Source organism: Eurosta solidaginis, chromosome 4, assembly GCF_040869045.1.
Source record: "Eurosta solidaginis isolate ZX-2024a chromosome 4, ASM4086904v1, whole genome shotgun sequence".
Taxonomy (NCBI): domain Eukaryota; kingdom Metazoa; phylum Arthropoda; class Insecta; order Diptera; family Tephritidae; genus Eurosta; species Eurosta solidaginis.
The window spans coordinates 275,411,278-275,428,613 of NC_090322.1; the positions used below are offsets into that span (position 1 = coordinate 275,411,278).

The window sequence follows — 17,336 nt, forward strand, 5'->3', positions numbered from 1 at the left end:
CATCCGTAGATTTAATTCCAAGTTCCTATAATATTTCTAAATTCTATCTAAAGTTTGTATTTTTTTTTTTGTTTCTTTCAACACACCACAGGTGCGAGGCACCAAAAACCGCTGACCGTTACCACACCCATCCACAAATACACAGCGAGACAATACACTACACCGAACACAAGAGCAACTCATATTCCATCTCATAAAACACCACAACCAGACGCCGAATAAAGGGATCCACCAAGTCACGAACAACACCACAACACCATACACACATTCACCTTCACACGCAGTTACGGCCAGCCACCTAAGCCCAGATTATCAGCAACACCAGAAAACAATCGCCCGTAAGTCCATAACCAACCACACCGATATATGCGAAGAAAGTTATCAACAGCACACACATCATACACGTAACGTCGGTAACGACACACATAAGAACACACACCATCGACATCCCTCACACCACCAGGGTTACACCCAAACTTAGCCTTACTTCCTTGTTCCTGTAGGTTTTCCTTCCCATGCATTCTTATGTAGGATTTGATTTTGTGTCATATTAGCCGTGTTTTTTTTTACACGAGTATACGTTTCGTTTGTGCGTGAAAAAAAACGTCTATCCTCGCATAGATAATGCTTAGGATACCCATCTAGCGGCAGTGGTTAAACAACTGGCTACAGGGTGTACCGAAAAGCGGAGACACAACCCTCTGTTGTATTTCTGTGTATAACAGTGGACGCGCATAGAATATACGGAATTAGTGCAGAGGGTGAAACAAGAACACATATTTCAGTTACATCTGAGTATAATGCGTATTGAAATTTAGTAGTACTAATTTTATGCGTAGCAATTGCAGAGGTGTATTTAAAGTTTGTCGCTTAGCACTCCATATAAAGTTTAAGCGTAATCACTAACAAAAACATTTCACCATGTCCATCATCTTGCCATTCACCACATCCGTACATCCATCTATCGCCTAAAAAATGCATTACATCTGGCATTATGGAAAAGAAAACTCAAAGCTGGCAGTGCTCTGTTGCGAGGCTGACAAACAGTTTTTGCAATTTTTTGTGATCATCGTTCCATATTTGTATATTGGTAGAGTTTTCTATTCCTTTCCTAAAAATCACATTTGTATTCAAAAATGTCTGCACGTTACGATCGCGCTGTTACTATTTTCTCCCCAGACGGTCACCTTTTGCAAGTTGAATACGCACAGGAGGCAGTTCGTCGAGGATCTTCGGCGGTAAGTGAACCTAACCTGTTATTTTCCATTTGGGCAAATTCTACTATTTCGAATATAATTCCAGGTTGGAGTGCGTGGAAAAGATGTAGTGGTATTGGGTGTTGAAAAGAAGTCCATGCCCACTTTGCAATTGGATCGAACAGTACAAAAGATATGTACATTGGACGACCATGTAATTATAGCATTTGCCGGTTTGACTGCTGATGCACGCATTCTCATTAATCGCGCGAGAGTGGAATGTCAAAGTCATAAGTTGAATGTAGAAGATCCAGTCACATTGGAATACATAACACGGTAAGTTCTTTCACTTATAAAACCAAACTTTCCGTGGGAGCTTGAACTATAAGGACTGCCCATATACGCAACACCACCAATGGTTTAGTATGACTACATGAAACCTTCTAGCCCGTCCCGCCCTGGGTAATAGTCTAGAACAGTGGTCGAATGCTAATATGTTACTAAAAATATCGAGAGGGGTGTCAAACGACGCGTCTTGACATCAGTATAATAATCCGAAGGCGGAAAATAAAATTTTAACTAGTTCAAAAAATATTAACGAAAAACCGAAGAATGGCCGGGTCCCTACGTAACCGGCGGTGTGATCCATAGTATTTTGGCACAAAATACCTTTCTGGGATCAAAATTAAATCCGTGCAAAATCCCTTTGTACACAACATTTTTTTCAGTGCCTAACATTACAACAACCACATGAAAATTGCACGGATTGCGCAACACTACCCGTTGAAACAATTTAGTATTTTAGTCGACTCTTTCGCTTACGACAAGTATACTTGCCCCTAACCCGCACCAAACTGAAGTGCTTTGCAACAACCTCTGTACGGAAAACATTTACCCAGTTCTTTTTCAATCTCTTCCTCAGGTACATCGCTCAACTAAAACAAAAATACACACAGAGCAATGGCCGAAGACCATTTGGTATATCCTGTTTAATAGCTGGATTCGACAATAATGGCGATCCACATCTTTACCAGACAGAACCATCTGGTAACTATTACGAATGGAAAGCAAATGCTGTTGGTCGTGCAGCTAAAACTGTGCGAGAGTACTTGGAAAAGCATTATAAAGAAGAAAGTGTTGCAGAAGAGGATGCCGCTGTCAGACTAACAATAAAAGCTCTACGTGAAGTAGCACAGTCAAGTGGGAATTTAGAAATTGTTGTAATGAAAAAAGCCCAAAAACCTGGAGATACACCAAAACTAGTTACACTGTCCCAAGACGAAATCAAGAAGCATGTTGAAGCTATTAAACAAGAAAAAGAAGAAAATGAAAAGAAAAGCCAGAAAAAGTAAACTATTCTTGGTTCTTTGAAAGTACATATAAGATTTGTTTATTTTGTCCAACGCTTAATTTGTAAAGCTTCTGCGTAACCAGAAATAAAACACCATTAAATAAAGATCAGCAAAATCTTGTCAGTATATTTTGTGGATCAAAATAAATATCACATTGGAGCTCTTTCAAGCAATAAGTAATTTGTACTTACAAATATACCCATCTGTATTAAATTATTTACAAACTTATAAAAGATCACTTGGCGAAAGCTGAGACTCGCCTTCAACCAAATATATTTGCATTGCTTTGTGCAACAATGCGATTCCTAAATACTTTTTTTCTTTCATAGTCCAACTTTGTGCTGGACCATAATAGTCTCCACGTTTTACATTTGTCAAGTGTTGCAATCCAAATGCATCAATTATAGCTGCTTCACGAGTATATGCTTCTGAGGGCAATATATTCTGAAATACATGCAGACAAACCACACTTTTACCGCTACGCCAAATGTCCAGGACACGCTCTAACTTTTTATTATCCATAGACTTTTTATTTGTTTTTGAAATATCTGGATAACGTTCCTTTTTTCGGTTTACTAAAATAACAAATTATTAAATACTATATTATGTTATCGCAAATTACAAATAAATCATATTTTACAAAAAACTTCTTCGCTTTGAGAATCAACCATTTTGCCTGCGCTGGTTGTATTATTCTGGCGGTTATGCAGGCGCGAATGTAACTTCATTGCTTCATACAGGTGCGAATACGGTTTTGAAGTTTTTCCTTTGCCAACATAAGATACAGAGTGAAGGAAACGAGCCCATATGTAGATGTTTTCCAAGTACTTTTCATATAAATAATTGCTTATTTAGTAGAAGTACAAAACATTAAAATAATCGTGCACTTACCACACTTTCTCCTGGTAAATTACAAGATATTCGTGGATCAATTAGCATATAAATAAAACTTTGCTTTAAATGACCCCCCCTCGTTTTATGCTTATTTTGATCATTGGCAAAGTATTGTGCAGATTTTAATTCGAACTTCATGTACCCTGGTATTTGAGTATAATGTTCTGAGGAACGTATCGTGCGTAGTAGCTCTGCCGTAAATCCTTTTAAAATTAAATAAGTAAGCCTTACAATTTTGTTTTTTAAGTACTATTGTCAGGATAGGATCATACTTGCATTTTCAGCAGTGTAATTTTTTCTCTTATCGTAATTAACGAGAGGATCTGGCGCATCTCTTCTGTATTTTATCAGCCTCTTAATGTAGTCTTTTCGTACTTTTAGTTATTGGCCCTGAAAAAGAAAAATGATATATACATATATATAATATGTCTAGCATCTTAACACAAGATAACAGAGTCGAACATATGTAAGGTTCCTGCTTAAGCGCGGTATGCACACCGTAAGAAAATGCTCAAGACATTTTATTATTTTTCCCTTTTAATCCAAAGTTGAAGTTGTTTTTTTTTTGAAAATATGTTTTTTCCATTAGCAATATTTACGTTCTTTACACAGTTCGTTCAAGATGCGGGCTGCATGCATCAAGTGAAACGTACGAGGATTTCTTGAGCATTTCCTCAAGAGTCCAAGAAGTGCTCAAGAAATACTTTTAAGCTTAAACTTATGGTTGTAGCCATTGACTATAGTAAACAGCCTGATTCAGCTGTTAAATTGCTGTTCGATTACTTAAACCATTTGCTCAATGTAAACAACAGGTATATTTAATTATTTATATATACATACATATATTTAAAAATGTTTGCACGATTGGCTGCTCTTATTTTCTTTATTAACTAGATTTTATAAAATAATATTACTTTACAGCCTGATTTTCTATAGACTCATTTAATTTTTCATTTGGTTTGAAACACAAATGGTCAATTCATGGCTATTCAATTTTTTACAGCGAGCAAAAAACAAACCTTTCGTATATTCTCTGGCCATTCATAACAGACATTCTCCCTGCCAGCCTTATATGAAAGGTAGGTATGGCAATGGTGTATTCCTCCATAAGGATTAATCACTTGTAGGAACTCACAATGGTTGTAGCACTCATCTCGGAAGCAATTGTATAAAGAAAATGAATAATAAAATAGGAAAATACATATTTTTCATTTCATTTCATTTATTTATTACGGCAAAAAAGCCTAATTCATAAATTAAATTATTACAATTTACTATCTTATTGCTAAGGTTTTACAATATTCATAAAGTTTTGCTTTAAAAGCTCCGATTTCATTACAACTTTTTATATCTATAGGCAGTTCATTGAAACTTTTTAGACCTTTATAAAAAATATTTTGCTGATCTATTTCAGTTCTGAATAAAGGCAGTTTGAAATTGTGTTTATTCCTTGTATTAATGTTATGTGTTTGCTTAACTAATACTACGTTTTTACTTAGATATTCAGGTACATTTCCACTTTTAATATTAAATATAAACTTCATAGCGTGAAAAAAAATCTTTTGCTTTACACTTAACCAGTTCAAACTTCTCAGCATATCAGCCGTACGAGTATCTCTAGGTTTTTTAAGAATAAATCTCATACATCTGTTTTGCATCTTTTGAAGTTTATCTATTTCTTTGTCTGACACAATGAATAGAATAGATGGGCAGTTTACAAAGTGCGGTTCTATAATGGACTTATATATAATTATTTTGTACTTTTTTTGAATATATTTGGATGTTCTCTGCATAACCCCAATTTTTTTCGCAACTTTCTGGACTGTGTAGTTTATATGTTCTTCAAACTTGAGTTTGTTATCAATTATAATTCCCAAATATTTTATAATGTCAACTTTTTGTATGCTTTCATCATTTATTTTTAAACCAATTATATCCTCATTAACGTTCCTCCTTGTTATTATCATAAATTTCGTTTTATTTATATTAAGTTTCAGTCTATTTCCGCACAACCATTTATACAGGTTATTCAGTTCATGTTGTATTTTAGAAAGTGCAGAATTAATATTATTCTCACTAATCATTATTAATGCATCATCAGCGAATAGTTTAATTTCACAACCTTCAATAGCGTTAACTATATCATTAATATAAATTAAGAACAGTATCGGTGCCAAAACATATACAAAACATTTTCAACTTTGGCTTACAAGAGGAAGATTAAAAAAAATTATTGAGCCTTTTCTTTTCATCTCGATACCGCGCTTTAGGTTTAAGTCCGACCAACTTCGAACTTTGCGAGTTTGTCAAACCGTATAGAACGGTCGCACGGAATAGGTTCGAGTATCAGCGTTACCCGAATCCCTATTCCCGCTGCACACAAATACTAAAAACATTTGTGAATATTAACTATGGAAAGATATTCCATTTGGTATAATTTGCTTAAAAAGGTGCAAGATATTAACTTTTGAAATTGTTTCAAGTCCCTAAAATAGTTGCTGCTCTGCGTAAATGATTGTTGCCTTACTGGGCGGATGTCCATAATTAGTCAACTCGGCGCGTAGCTCATCCGTTTCATAAAATAAAATAAATGTAAGGCGCGATAACCTCCGAAGAGATCTAAGGCCAAGCTTCTCTTCCAATTTGCGTCGTGCTCCTCTTGATTTTTCCCTACAAATTGGCCGGACGGGACCTACATGTTTTATGCCGACTCCGAACGGCATCTGCAAGGCAGATGAGTTTTCACTGAGAGCTTTTCATGGCAGAAATACAATCGGAGCGCTTGCCAGACACTGCCGAGGGGCGACCCCGCTTAGAAAAATTTTCTTCTAATTGAAAAATCTTATTTCTAAAATTTTGATGTTGCTTTGCCCGGGAGTTGAACCCAGGGCATACGGTGTGATAGGCGGAGCACGCTACCATCACACCACGGTGGCCGCCATCCGTTTCATAGTCCAGAGGAATTGTAACATTAGTTGACACGGTACTGTCCAATTTTTGAAGAACGCTTAAGAACAAGTATGAAATTTCGTTTGGAAAATGAAACAATTATAATTTGATTAATATTTGTTATATTACTATGTACGAACCTTTTAGCTGCTGGCCTTTGATTGCTTAATAACTTAATTTCGTAAAAAACCAATCCGTTCTCATCATTTGTGTGAACGTACGCTTCAGTCATTTGTAAAAAGAATTTACTCCTTCCGTTTATCTTAGATTTAAGTTCTTTGGTTAGTGGCTCTTGCGGGCATTCCTTAGATACATTTTCGCTATCATTTTCATTTAAATTGTCTTTAGTTTTCTCTGGTACAGTATGGTAACTACTCTCCAGCTCTTTACTAGGCAACACATGCGCTTGAGCAGCTTGTTGTATTAAAGTACCCAAAGAAAGGTTGGGTTTAGACAATAACTTTGCCACAGATTCAGCAGAGTATTCTTTAAGTTGTGAATCTTCTGACGTTGCCTTATCATTTTCTTGCAAGACTGTGTTTGTAAAATTAAGATGGTCATTCTTCATTACATCTTCCAACAAATCTTCTACATTTGAATATTGCTTTAAAATTGATTTTCTTGCTCGAGAACGCTGTACTTTGTCGCGCCATGCCTCAATCATTGAAATGCATGAACGGTCCAAATTAGACGTAGCAAGTGAGAGATCTCTTAAATTCTTTTCTGTTAGCGCAAATATATTAACAGGTTTTTGTGTAATAGATAACGATTCTGAATCAGCAGTCTGTCAGCAGCAAAATAAAATGAATCTGTTCCACAATTAAGAAACAAAAAACAGACTTTATTTAACTTACCGAAATCATTTTTTCGTTCGCGGAATATTTATTTGGGGTATTATACGGGGATCCAACAGCAGGAAAAATTGGCTGCGGTCTGTGTCGACGATGAGTTATGTTAATGTAATAAGGAGAAGTAACATCGTAATTATAATGTACTCGATTAGGCGTAGCTTTGTTGTTGGATGTTTCAAGATTCCCATTATCTCTGGCAGTAACATTACAGAGTACTTTGTTGATTGGTGTTTTATGCATTTTGCCATCATCTTCAGGGCTTTTAATTTTCGGCAACGGTGAAAATAAATCAGTATTTTTCATTTTAAATGAAACTTTTTTCATTTTAAATGAAACTTGTCGTTTCAAATGAAACATTTTTCAAACCAAATGAAACCATACTACTAAAGTAATTGTCAATGTAATTATATCGTACTTTATAACGCTAAGTCAAATTTTTTTAGTAGGTCTTGAAAAAAGCCTTAAAAATAAAAGTAAAAAAAATTAAAAAAAAAAATAAAATTTCGCAGGCTCCAAAATTATTTGTTTGGGTATGCTTAGTGAAACTTTTTTTCCTGACCCCAAATCCTATCGAAAAATCGATGGCGCGATATCGGTTAATAAATCGACCCATTCTAATATATATTCTAAGTATTACATTTAAATACAATATACAATGAAAAATAATGCAATAAAAACAAATATATATATTTTCAAAGGCCCAAACGAGTGAAGTGCAATGTAACTACGCCATAGAGTAGAAATGATCACTTTTTACCGTTATGTTTTTCAGCATAGTTAAAATAGATCTCTCCACAGTCCACATGCTCTACTATATAGTTGGTAAAAGCAATGTTTCTCTCAATACCTTGCTATCGTTCTATGTTGTTTGGCAAGACGTTGGTCAAAGAGAAAAGCATAATACAGAGGATTCAACCGATGTGTTAGTTGGTGTCAGACAGTGAATAGGAAATACGCTCACATCATGCTCTTTGGTTCCTTTTCTTTGTTCTCCGTTGCTTTATTCCTACGTTATTTTCGAAGTATATGTAGAAGAAGAATGTGCTTTATATATAAGAGGAGTAGATACAAGTAAAAAATATAGGTGCTTACTTAAATGGGTGGTTAAACTGTAGTATATAAGTTGCCTAGCGTATAACCCTGCTACTTTATTTATTAAAAATTTAAACGATCAAAAGGCAAGGCTAAACTAAACCGACCTTAACTGCAGCTTAAATTCACAAAGAAAATTTAAGCAAAATTTTAGCTTCAATGTAGCTAATTAGAAATAGTTGTCTTAAAGAAAAATTTGATAAATACTTAGCGTTATAAAGTACGATATAAATATATTGACAATTAACTTAGTAGTGTGGTTTCATTTGACTTGAAAAGTTTCATTTGAAATGAAAAAGTTTCATTTGACCTGAAAATGTTATATTATCCTTATCATAGCATTTTAGACGAATTCGATCGTACTTATGTTGGAAGATGTGATTTCGTATGGTTTCCAATACTTCAAAGTAGCATTCTTCAATAGCGTAGTGCATTGGAGTTTTTCCTTCATTATCCATCAAATCATGTCGAGCTCCATGTTCCTACGAGCATACATACAACTTTTGAGTGTTAAGTAAGCCATATACATATGTATAAATAAATGTATGCCTACCAAAAGTAAATTAACAATATTCACTCGTCCAAATATCGCTGCTACGTGTAATGGTGTCATATTTTCATTCGACAGTACATTCGCATCGGCTTAAAAACGGAAATGTAAGTTTGTTTGCACATATTTAACTACGGACTTTAAAATACCACCTTCGTCGAGAAATCTTCTGGTGATCTCAAAAGCTAATTTCGCATCTTCCATTCCACTTGAATAATGCAATGGAGATATGCCGGGTTCGCTGGGCACGTAGCTCGCATCCACATTATTCCTCGCAAGTATAGAGTTTATATCACTAGGCAAAAATTTTCATGTAAATATGTACATACAGCTCAGGCTTTTTACACTTTGTACAAATTACATATTTGAATTTGGGTAATAGTCTAGTTGAGGGGCCGACTGCTAATACGCTACCAAAAATATCGAGAGAGGTGTCATACGACGCGTCTTGACATCAGTATTAATAATCCGAAAAACCGAAAAAAGACCCGCGGGTACCTCCGAAACCGGGGGTCGGATCCATAGTATTTTTGCGCAGAACACCTTTCTGCATTGGCGGCCTTCGGCCGCGCTTATAAAAAATAACCCTGGGCTACGCCATGCCAAGTCCGGGTGTGTGGTATAACCATGGCCATATTATTGGTATATTGGTAGTTTTCTATTCCTTCCCTGAAAATCACATTTGTATTCAAAAATGTCTGCACGTTACGGTCGCGCTGTTACTATTTTCTCCCCAGACGGTCACCTTTTGCAAGTTTAATACGCACAGGAGGCAGTTCGTCGAGGATCTTCGGCGGTAAGTGAACCTAACCTGTTATTTTCCATTTGGGCAAATTCTACTATTTCGAATATAGTTCCAGGTTAGAGTGCGTGGAAAAGATGTAGTGGTATTGGGTGTTGAAAAGAAGTCCATTCCCACTTTGCAATTGGATCGAACAGTACAAAAGATATGTACATTGGACGACCATGTAATTATAGCGTTTGCCGGTTTGACTGCTGATGCACGCATTCTCATTAATCGCGCGAGAGTGGAATGTCAAAGTCATAAGTTGAATGTAGAAGATCCAGTCACATTGGAATACATAACACGGTAAGTTCTTTCACTTATAAAGCCAAACTTTCCGTGGGAGTTTGAACTATAAGGACTGCCCATATACGCAACACCACCAATGGGAATGGTTTAGTATGACTACATGAAACCTTCTAGCCCGTCCCGCCCTGGGTAATAGTCTAGAACAGGGGCCGAATGCTAATATGTTACTAAATATATCGAGAGGGGTGTCAAACGACGCGTCTTGACATCAGTATAATAATCCGAAGGCGGAAAATAAAATTTTAACTAGTTCAAAAGATATTAACGAAAGACCGAAAAACGACCGGGTCCCTACGTAACCGGCGGTGGGATCCATAGTATTTTTGCACAAAATACCTTTCTGGGATCAAAATTAAATCCGTGCAAAATCCCTTTGTGCACAACATTTTTTTATCAGTACACAACAACATTACAACCACATGAAAATTGCACGGATTGCGCAACACTACCCGTTGAATCAATTTGGTATTTTAGTCGACTCTTTCGCTTACGACAGGTATACTTGCCCCTAACCCGCACCAAACTCAAGTGCTTTGCAACAACCTCTGTACGGAAAACTTTTACCCAGTTCTTTTTCAATCTCTTCCTCAGGTACATCGCTCAACTAAAACAAAAATACACACACAGCAATGGCCGAAGACCATTTGGTATATCCTGTTTAATAGCTGGATTCGACAATAATGGCGATCCACATCTTTACCAGACAGAACCATCTGGCAACTATTACGAATGGAAAGCAAATGCTGTTGGTCGTGCAGCTAAAACTGTGCGAGAGTACTTGGAAAAGCATTCTAAGAAGAAAAGGTTATAGAAGAGGATGTCGCTGTCGGACTAACAATAAAAGCTCTACGTGAAGTAGCACAGTCAAGTGGGAATTTAGAAATTATTGTAATGAAAAAAGCCCAAAAACCTGGAGATACACCAAAACTAGTTACACTGTCCCAAGACGAAGTCAAGAAGCATGTTGAAGCTATTAAAACAGAAAAAGAAGAAAATTAAAAGAAAAGCCAGAAAAAGTAAATTATTCTTGTTTCTTTGAAAGTACATATTTGTTTATTTTGTCCAACGCTTAATTTGTAAAGCTTCTGCGTAACCAGAAATAAAACACCTTTAAATAAAGATCAGCAAAATCTTGTCAGTATATTTTGCGGATCAAAATAAATATCACATTGGAACTCTTTCAAGCAATAAGTAATTTGTACTTACAAATATATCCATCTGTATTGAATTATTTACAAACTTATAAAAGATCACTTGGCGAAAGCTGAGACTCGCCTTCAACCAAATATATTTGCATTGCTTTGTGCAACAATGCGATTCCTAAATACTTTTTTTCTTTCATAGTCCAACTTTGTGCTGGACCATAATAGTCTCCACGTTTTACATTTGTCAAGTGTTGCAATCCAAATGCATCAATTATAGCTGCTTCACGAGTATATGCTTCTGAGGGCAATATGTTATGAAATACATGCAGGCTAACCACACCTTTACCGCTACGCCAAATGTCCAGGATACGCTCTAACTTTTTATTATCCATAGACTTTTTATTTGTTTTTGAAATATCTGGATAACGTTCCTTTTTTCGGTTTACTAAAATAACAAATTATTAAATACTATATTGTTATCGCAAATTACAAATAAATCATATATTACATAAAACTTCTTCGCGTTGAGAATCAACCATTTTGCCTGCGCTGGTTGTATTATTCAGGCGGTTATGCAGGCGCGAATACTTCATTGCTTCATACAAGTGCGAATACGGTCTTGAAGTTTTTCCTTTGCCAACATAAAATACAGAGTGAAGGAAACGAGCCCATATGTTGATGTTTTCCAAGTACTTTTCACATAAATAATTGCTTATTTAGTAGAAGTACAAAACATTAAAATAATCGTGCACTTACCACACTTTCTACTGGTAAATTACAAGATATTCGCGGATCAATTAGCATATAAATAAAACTTTGCTTTAAATGACCCTCTCTCATTTTATGCTTATTCTGATGATTGGCAAAGTATTGTGTAGATTTAAATTCGAACTTCAGGTACCCTGGTATTTGAGTATAATGTTCTGAGGAACGTATCGTGCGTAGTAGCTCCACCGAAAATCCTTTAAAAATTAAATAAGTAAGCCTCACAATTTTATTTTTTATGTAATATTGTCAGGATAGGATCATACTTGCATTTTCAGCAGCGTCATTTTTTCTCTTAGCGTAATTAACGAGAGGATCTGGCGCATCTCTTCTGTATTTTATCAGCCTCTTCATGTAAAGTCTTTTCGTACTTTTAGTTATTGGCCCTGAAAAAAATGATATATACATATATAAAATATGTCTAGCATCTTAACCCAAGATAACAGAGTCGAACATATGTAAGGTTCCTGCTTAAACGCGGTATGCATACCGTAAGAAATTGCTCAAGACAGTTTGTTATTTTTCCCTTTTAAGCCAAAGATGAAGTTGTTTTATTTGAAAATATGTATTTTCCATTAGCAATATTTACATTCTTTACACAGTTCGTTCAAGATGCGGGTTGCATGCATCAAGTGAAACGTACAAGGATTTCTTGAGCATTTCCTCAAGAGTCCAAGAAGTGCTCAAGAAATACTTTTAAGCTTAAACTTATGGTTGTAGCCATTGACAATAGTAAACAGCCTGATTCAGCTGTTAAATTGCTGTTCGATTACTTAAACCATTTGCTCAATGTAAACAACAGGTATATTATATACATACATATATTTAAAAATGTTTGCACGATTGGTTGCTCTTATTTTTTTTATTAACTAGATTTTATAAAATAATATTACTATACAGCCTGATTTTCTATATACTCATTTAATTTTTCATTTGGTTTGAAACAAAAATGGTCAATTCATGGCTATTCAATTTTTTACAGCGAGCAAAAAACAAACCTTTCGTTATATTCTCTGGCCATTCATAACAGACATTCTCCCTGCCAGCCTTATATGAAAGGTAGGTATGGCAACGGTGTATTCGTCCATAAGGATTATTCACTTGTAGGAATTCACAATGGTTGTAGCACTCATCTCGGAAGCAATTTTATACAGAAAATGAATAATAAAATAGGAAATTCATACAAAACATTTTCAACTTTGGCTTACAAGAGGAAGATTAAAAAAAATTATTGACCCTTTTCTTGCTATCTCGATACCGCGCTTTAGGTTTAAGTCCGACCAACTTCGAAGGTTAGAAGGCTTGCGAGTTTGTCAAACCGTATAGAACGGTCGCACGGAATAGGTTCGAGTATCAGCGTTACCCGAATCCTTATTCCCGCTGCACACAAATACTAAAAATATTCTTTGTGAATGTTAACTATGGAAAGATATTCCATTTGGTATAATTTGCTTAAAAAGGTGCAAGATGTTAACTTTTGAAATTGTTTCAACACGCTAAAATAGTTGCTGCTCTGCGTAAATGATTGTTGCCTTACCGGGCGGATGTCCATAATTAGTCAACTCGGTGCGTAGCTCATCCGTTTCATAGTCCAGAGGAATTGTAACATTAGTTGACACGGTACTGTCCAATTTTTGAAGAACGCTTAAGAACAAGTATGAAATTAAACAATTAAAATTTGATTAATATTTGTTTTATTACTATGTACGAACCTTTTAGCTGCTGGCCTTTGATTGCTTAATAACTTAGTTTCGTAAAAAACCAATCCGTTCTCATCATCTGTGTGAACGTACGCTTCAGTCATTTGTAAAAAGAATTTACTCCTTCCGTTTATCTTAGATTTAAGTTCTTTGGTTAGTGGCTCCTGCGGACATTCCTTAGATACATTTTCGCTATCATTTTCATTTAAATTGTCTTTAGTTTTCTCTGGTACAGTATGGTAACTACTCTCCAGCTCTTTACTAGGCAACACATGCGCTTGAGCAGCTTGTTGTATTAAAGTACCCAAAGAAAGGTTGGGTTTAGACAACAACTTTGCCACAGATTCAGCAGAGTATTCTTTAAGTTGTGAATCTTCTGATGTTGCCTTATCATTTTCTTGCAAGACTGTGTTTGTAAAATTAAGATGGTCATTCTTCATTACATCTTCCAACAAATCTTCTACATTTGAATATTGCTTTAAAATTGATTTTCTTGCTCGAGAACGCTGTACTTTGTCGCGCCATGCCTCAATCATTGAAATGCATGAACGGTCCAAATTAGACGTAGCAAGTGAGAGATCTCTTAAATTCTTTTCGGTTAGCGCAAATATATTAACAGGCTTTTGTGTAATAGATAACGATTCTGAATCAGCAGTCTGTTAGCAGCAAAATAAAATAAATCTAAGAAAAAACAGACTTTAATTTAACTTACCGAAATCATTTTTTCGTTCGCGGAATATTTATTTGGGGTATTAAACGGGGATCCAACAGCAGGAAAAATTGGCTGCGGTCTGTGTCGACGATGAGTTATGTTAATGTAATAAGGAGAAGTAACATCGTAATTATAATGTACTCGATTAGGCGTAGCTTTGTTGTTGGATGTTTCAAGATTCCCATTATCTTTGGCAGTAACATTACAGAGTACTTTGTTGATTGGTGTTTTATGCATTTCGTCAACATCTTCAGGGCTTTTAATTTTCGGCAACAGTGAAAATACATCAGTATTATTAGCAGTATTTTGTATATTATCCTTATCATAGCATTTTAGACGAATTCGATCGTACTTATGTTGGAAGATGTGATTTCGTATGGTTTCCAATACCTCAAAGTAGCATTCTTCAATAGCGTAGTGCATTGGAGTTTTTCCTTCATTATCCATCAAATCATGTCGAGCTCCATGTTCCTACGAGCATACATACACCTTTTGAGTGTTAAGTAAGCCATATACATATGTATAAATAAATGTATGCCTACCAAAAGTAAATTAACAATATTCACTCGTCCAAATATCGCTGCTACGTGTAGTGGTGTCATATTTTCATTCGACAGTACATTCGCATCGGCTTAAAAAGGGAAATGTAAGTTTGTTTGCACATATTTAACTACGGACTTTAAAATACCACCTTCGCCGAGAAATCTTCTGGTGATCTCAAAAGCTAATTTCGCATCTTCCATTCCACACGAATAATGCAATGGTGATATGCCGCGTTCGCTGGGCACGTAGCTCGCATCCACATTATTCCTCGCAAGTATGGAGTTTATATCACTAGGCGAAAATTTTCATGTAAATATGTACATACAGCTCAGGTTTTTTACACTTTGTACAAATTACATATTTGAATTTGTTTAGCTGTACTTTTTACCTTTCATTTCCATCTTCGAGTGCATCCAACAAAATGAGCGCGAGAAAGTTTGCTCGTTGGTCTAATTGAAAATTAGACATCTTTGAATGATTTCCATCCATAATTTTGATTTAAGTAAACTTTTATTTTTCCCATGCGTTTAAATGTATGGTATCTTTAATTTGCTTCTATTTTCATAATTTTTATTTATTTTGTTTTGTTTTTAATTGACACCGCACACGCAAGCGTTGGTTGGCAAGGTGCTTAAAAGAGCCCTTATACTGTCAGGTTACCTTTCAACTCCGTTATTTGTATAAAAGTTAATTTTTTGGTTTTTTTCATTGCACCACGCCAGGCATAAGATTATATTTAGAGCCTCCTGCGATTTACAACCAGATTGACTGAATTTTGTGTGTTAGTGCAGTCGGGTGGCTTCGTGGCACACGTATTTGTTGTCGGCTACACGTTGATCATGGCGCAACGATACAAGGTGGCAGCATGGAACAGCTGATTATAAACTTTTTTTATTTGATTTGATACATCAACTTCCGGCGCAGTACGATTTTGACATTTGTCCATCAAATTTACAAAAACAAAGTACATGGAATTTTAATTTATGTTTGTAGGTATGTCACCATGCTCACACTTGTATCATTCCGCTATGACGTTGATGAAAATCAAAAAATTTTTATTTTTTTATTTGACGCTTGCTTATTTGATAGTCGCAGGCATAGTGTACCTATACAAGTGTGTCAACTAAGCGATAAACGTCAAAACTACAAACAGCCTCGCTCACCTGATGCAAATCTCAGGTCTAGAGTTGCATTTTTGTACGTAAGAGTACTTCAAGCTGAGTTGCATTTAATAGTTTAATAAAACTTTGTAGTATTTACAGATGAAATAGTTGCATATATTTCCGCGGAAATAAGAATACTAGAAGATTTGAAGCCTGGAAACATACGGAAAGTAAAATTTATTTAAAATAAACTCAAAATATAAAGCGCCACACGTGTAACATTTTCACTTCTAAGGCTGTTTACACAAATGCATATGGGGAAAATTATATAAAAGCTTTGGTCGCTTCAAAGCAATGACAACGTACGGCGTTTCATTGTTTTTCGTACGGCGTTGTCAAAGCGTAGGCACGCAACCAAAGCATTTATGTAAATTTTTCGATACTTCGCCTGACAGATGAATTAATTAATGCAACACAGCCAAAGCGTCTATGTAAATCCGCCTTAATTTTTGTAGCTGTGAAAGTCTCCTGCAAATAAAATGGTGCTGTAAGTGCAAACAAATCAAACTCCTATATGACTCTACTTTATCTCCAGCTCACCGGGAAGTTACTATAAAATCGATTGCAAGACTCCCCTCGTTTTGCAAGGATTTGTAGTTATCTCACTTAGCGCGCTACCTAGCGGAATTTTGTTTTCTGTAGATTGTATTGTCACCAAGCCTCGAACTGTGTGCCAAGTTTCAAGTCTCTAGGTTACCGGAAAGTTAGTTAAAAATGGATTGAAAGATTCCCAAATCAAAACTTATTTTCTTAATATCTCAATCCATGCGCCATCTAGCGAAATTTTTTTGATCAAATATTGCATTGCCACCGGGTTCTGACTCACGCCCAAGTTCCAAGTCTGTAGCTCACCGGGAAGTTACCTAAAAATCGATCGCAAAATTCCCTGCGTTTCTTCAGGGATTTTCGTTTATCTCGATTCGTCTGGCACCTGACGGCATTCTGTTTTCCACGAATTGTATTGCCATCGACTCGCAAACTATGTGCTAAGTTTCAAGTCTCTGGATCGCCGAGAAGTTAGTTAAAATTCGATCGTAAAATTTCCATTTTAAAATAAATTTTCTGTATATCTCGACCCGTGCGCCACCTATCGGATTTTTTTTTCACTTGCATTGTAATTTCTCCCAGATCTGAACTATGCTCTAAGTATCAAGTGTCTAGCTCAACGGGAGGTTACCGAAAAATAATTTTCCGAGGGTCAAAAATTCGTATGGAAATGAGGGGACAAACATGAAAGCGACTTAATATAAATGTATAATATAAAAACCCACGAAATACAAGAAAAATACAAAGTAGTTCATTAAAAACAAACTAGCCAGTTTGTATTTCGA

At 35.7% G+C, this 17,336-nt stretch overlaps 2 protein-coding genes and 2 pseudogenes across 3 annotated transcripts; 2 read left to right on the forward strand and 2 right to left on the reverse strand.

Moving 5' to 3' along the window:
- Window positions 1-1,008: 1,008 nt before the first annotated feature.
- Prosalpha4 (proteasome alpha4 subunit) lies at window positions 1,009-2,663 on the forward strand. The gene is made up of 3 exons (XM_067778416.1): window positions 1,009-1,238; window positions 1,303-1,532; window positions 2,119-2,663. The coding sequence occupies exons 1-3, from the start codon at window positions 1,137-1,139 to the stop codon at window positions 2,546-2,548; spliced, it is 762 nt and encodes a 253-aa protein (XP_067634517.1). The 5' UTR covers window positions 1,009-1,136; the 3' UTR covers window positions 2,549-2,663.
- On the reverse strand, window positions 2,655-8,977 carry LOC137248841 (uncharacterized; annotated as a pseudogene).
- Window positions 8,052-11,624, forward strand: LOC137247481 (proteasome subunit alpha type-7-like; annotated as a pseudogene).
- On the reverse strand, window positions 11,093-15,603 carry LOC137247479 (ankyrin repeat and LEM domain-containing protein 1 homolog). Of its 2 annotated transcripts, none has more exons than XM_067778415.1 (10): window positions 15,231-15,603; window positions 14,991-15,133; window positions 14,842-14,930; window positions 14,300-14,770; window positions 13,600-14,243; window positions 13,425-13,531; window positions 12,154-12,273; window positions 11,879-12,084; window positions 11,631-11,814; window positions 11,093-11,567 (listed from the first exon to the last, which is right to left on the reverse strand). In XM_067778415.1, the coding sequence occupies exons 1-10, from the start codon at window positions 15,329-15,331 to the stop codon at window positions 11,218-11,220; spliced, it is 2,415 nt and encodes an 804-aa protein (XP_067634516.1). In that variant the 5' UTR covers window positions 15,332-15,603; the 3' UTR covers window positions 11,093-11,217. The 2 variants fall into 2 exon arrangements, with proteins under 2 accessions (XP_067634516.1, XP_067634515.1); XM_067778414.1 differs by having other exon boundaries at window positions 14,988-15,133.
- Window positions 15,604-17,336: the final 1,733 nt, after the last annotated feature.

Coding starts and splice junctions, on each gene's coding strand:
- Prosalpha4 (XM_067778416.1), top strand. CDS start 1,137: ATGTCTGCACGTTACGATCGCGCTGTTACTATTTTCTCCCCAGACGGT. Junction 1,239..1,302: donor TTCGTCGAGGATCTTCGGCG/GTAAGTGAACCT, acceptor ATATAATTCCAG/GTTGGAGTGCGTGGAAAAGA. Junction 1,533..2,118: donor ACATTGGAATACATAACACG/GTAAGTTCTTTC, acceptor TCTCTTCCTCAG/GTACATCGCTCAACTAAAAC.
- LOC137247479 (XM_067778414.1), bottom strand. CDS start 15,331: ATGGATGGAAATCATTCAAAGATGTCTAATTTTCAATTAGACCAACGA. Junction 15,134..15,230: donor CTCGAAGATGGAAATGAAAG/GTAAAAAGTACA, acceptor ATTTTCGCCTAG/TGATATAAACTCCATACTTG. Junction 12,085..12,153: donor TGACGCTGCTGAAAATGCAA/GTATGATCCTAT, acceptor TAATTTTTAAAG/GATTTTCGGTGGAGCTACTA.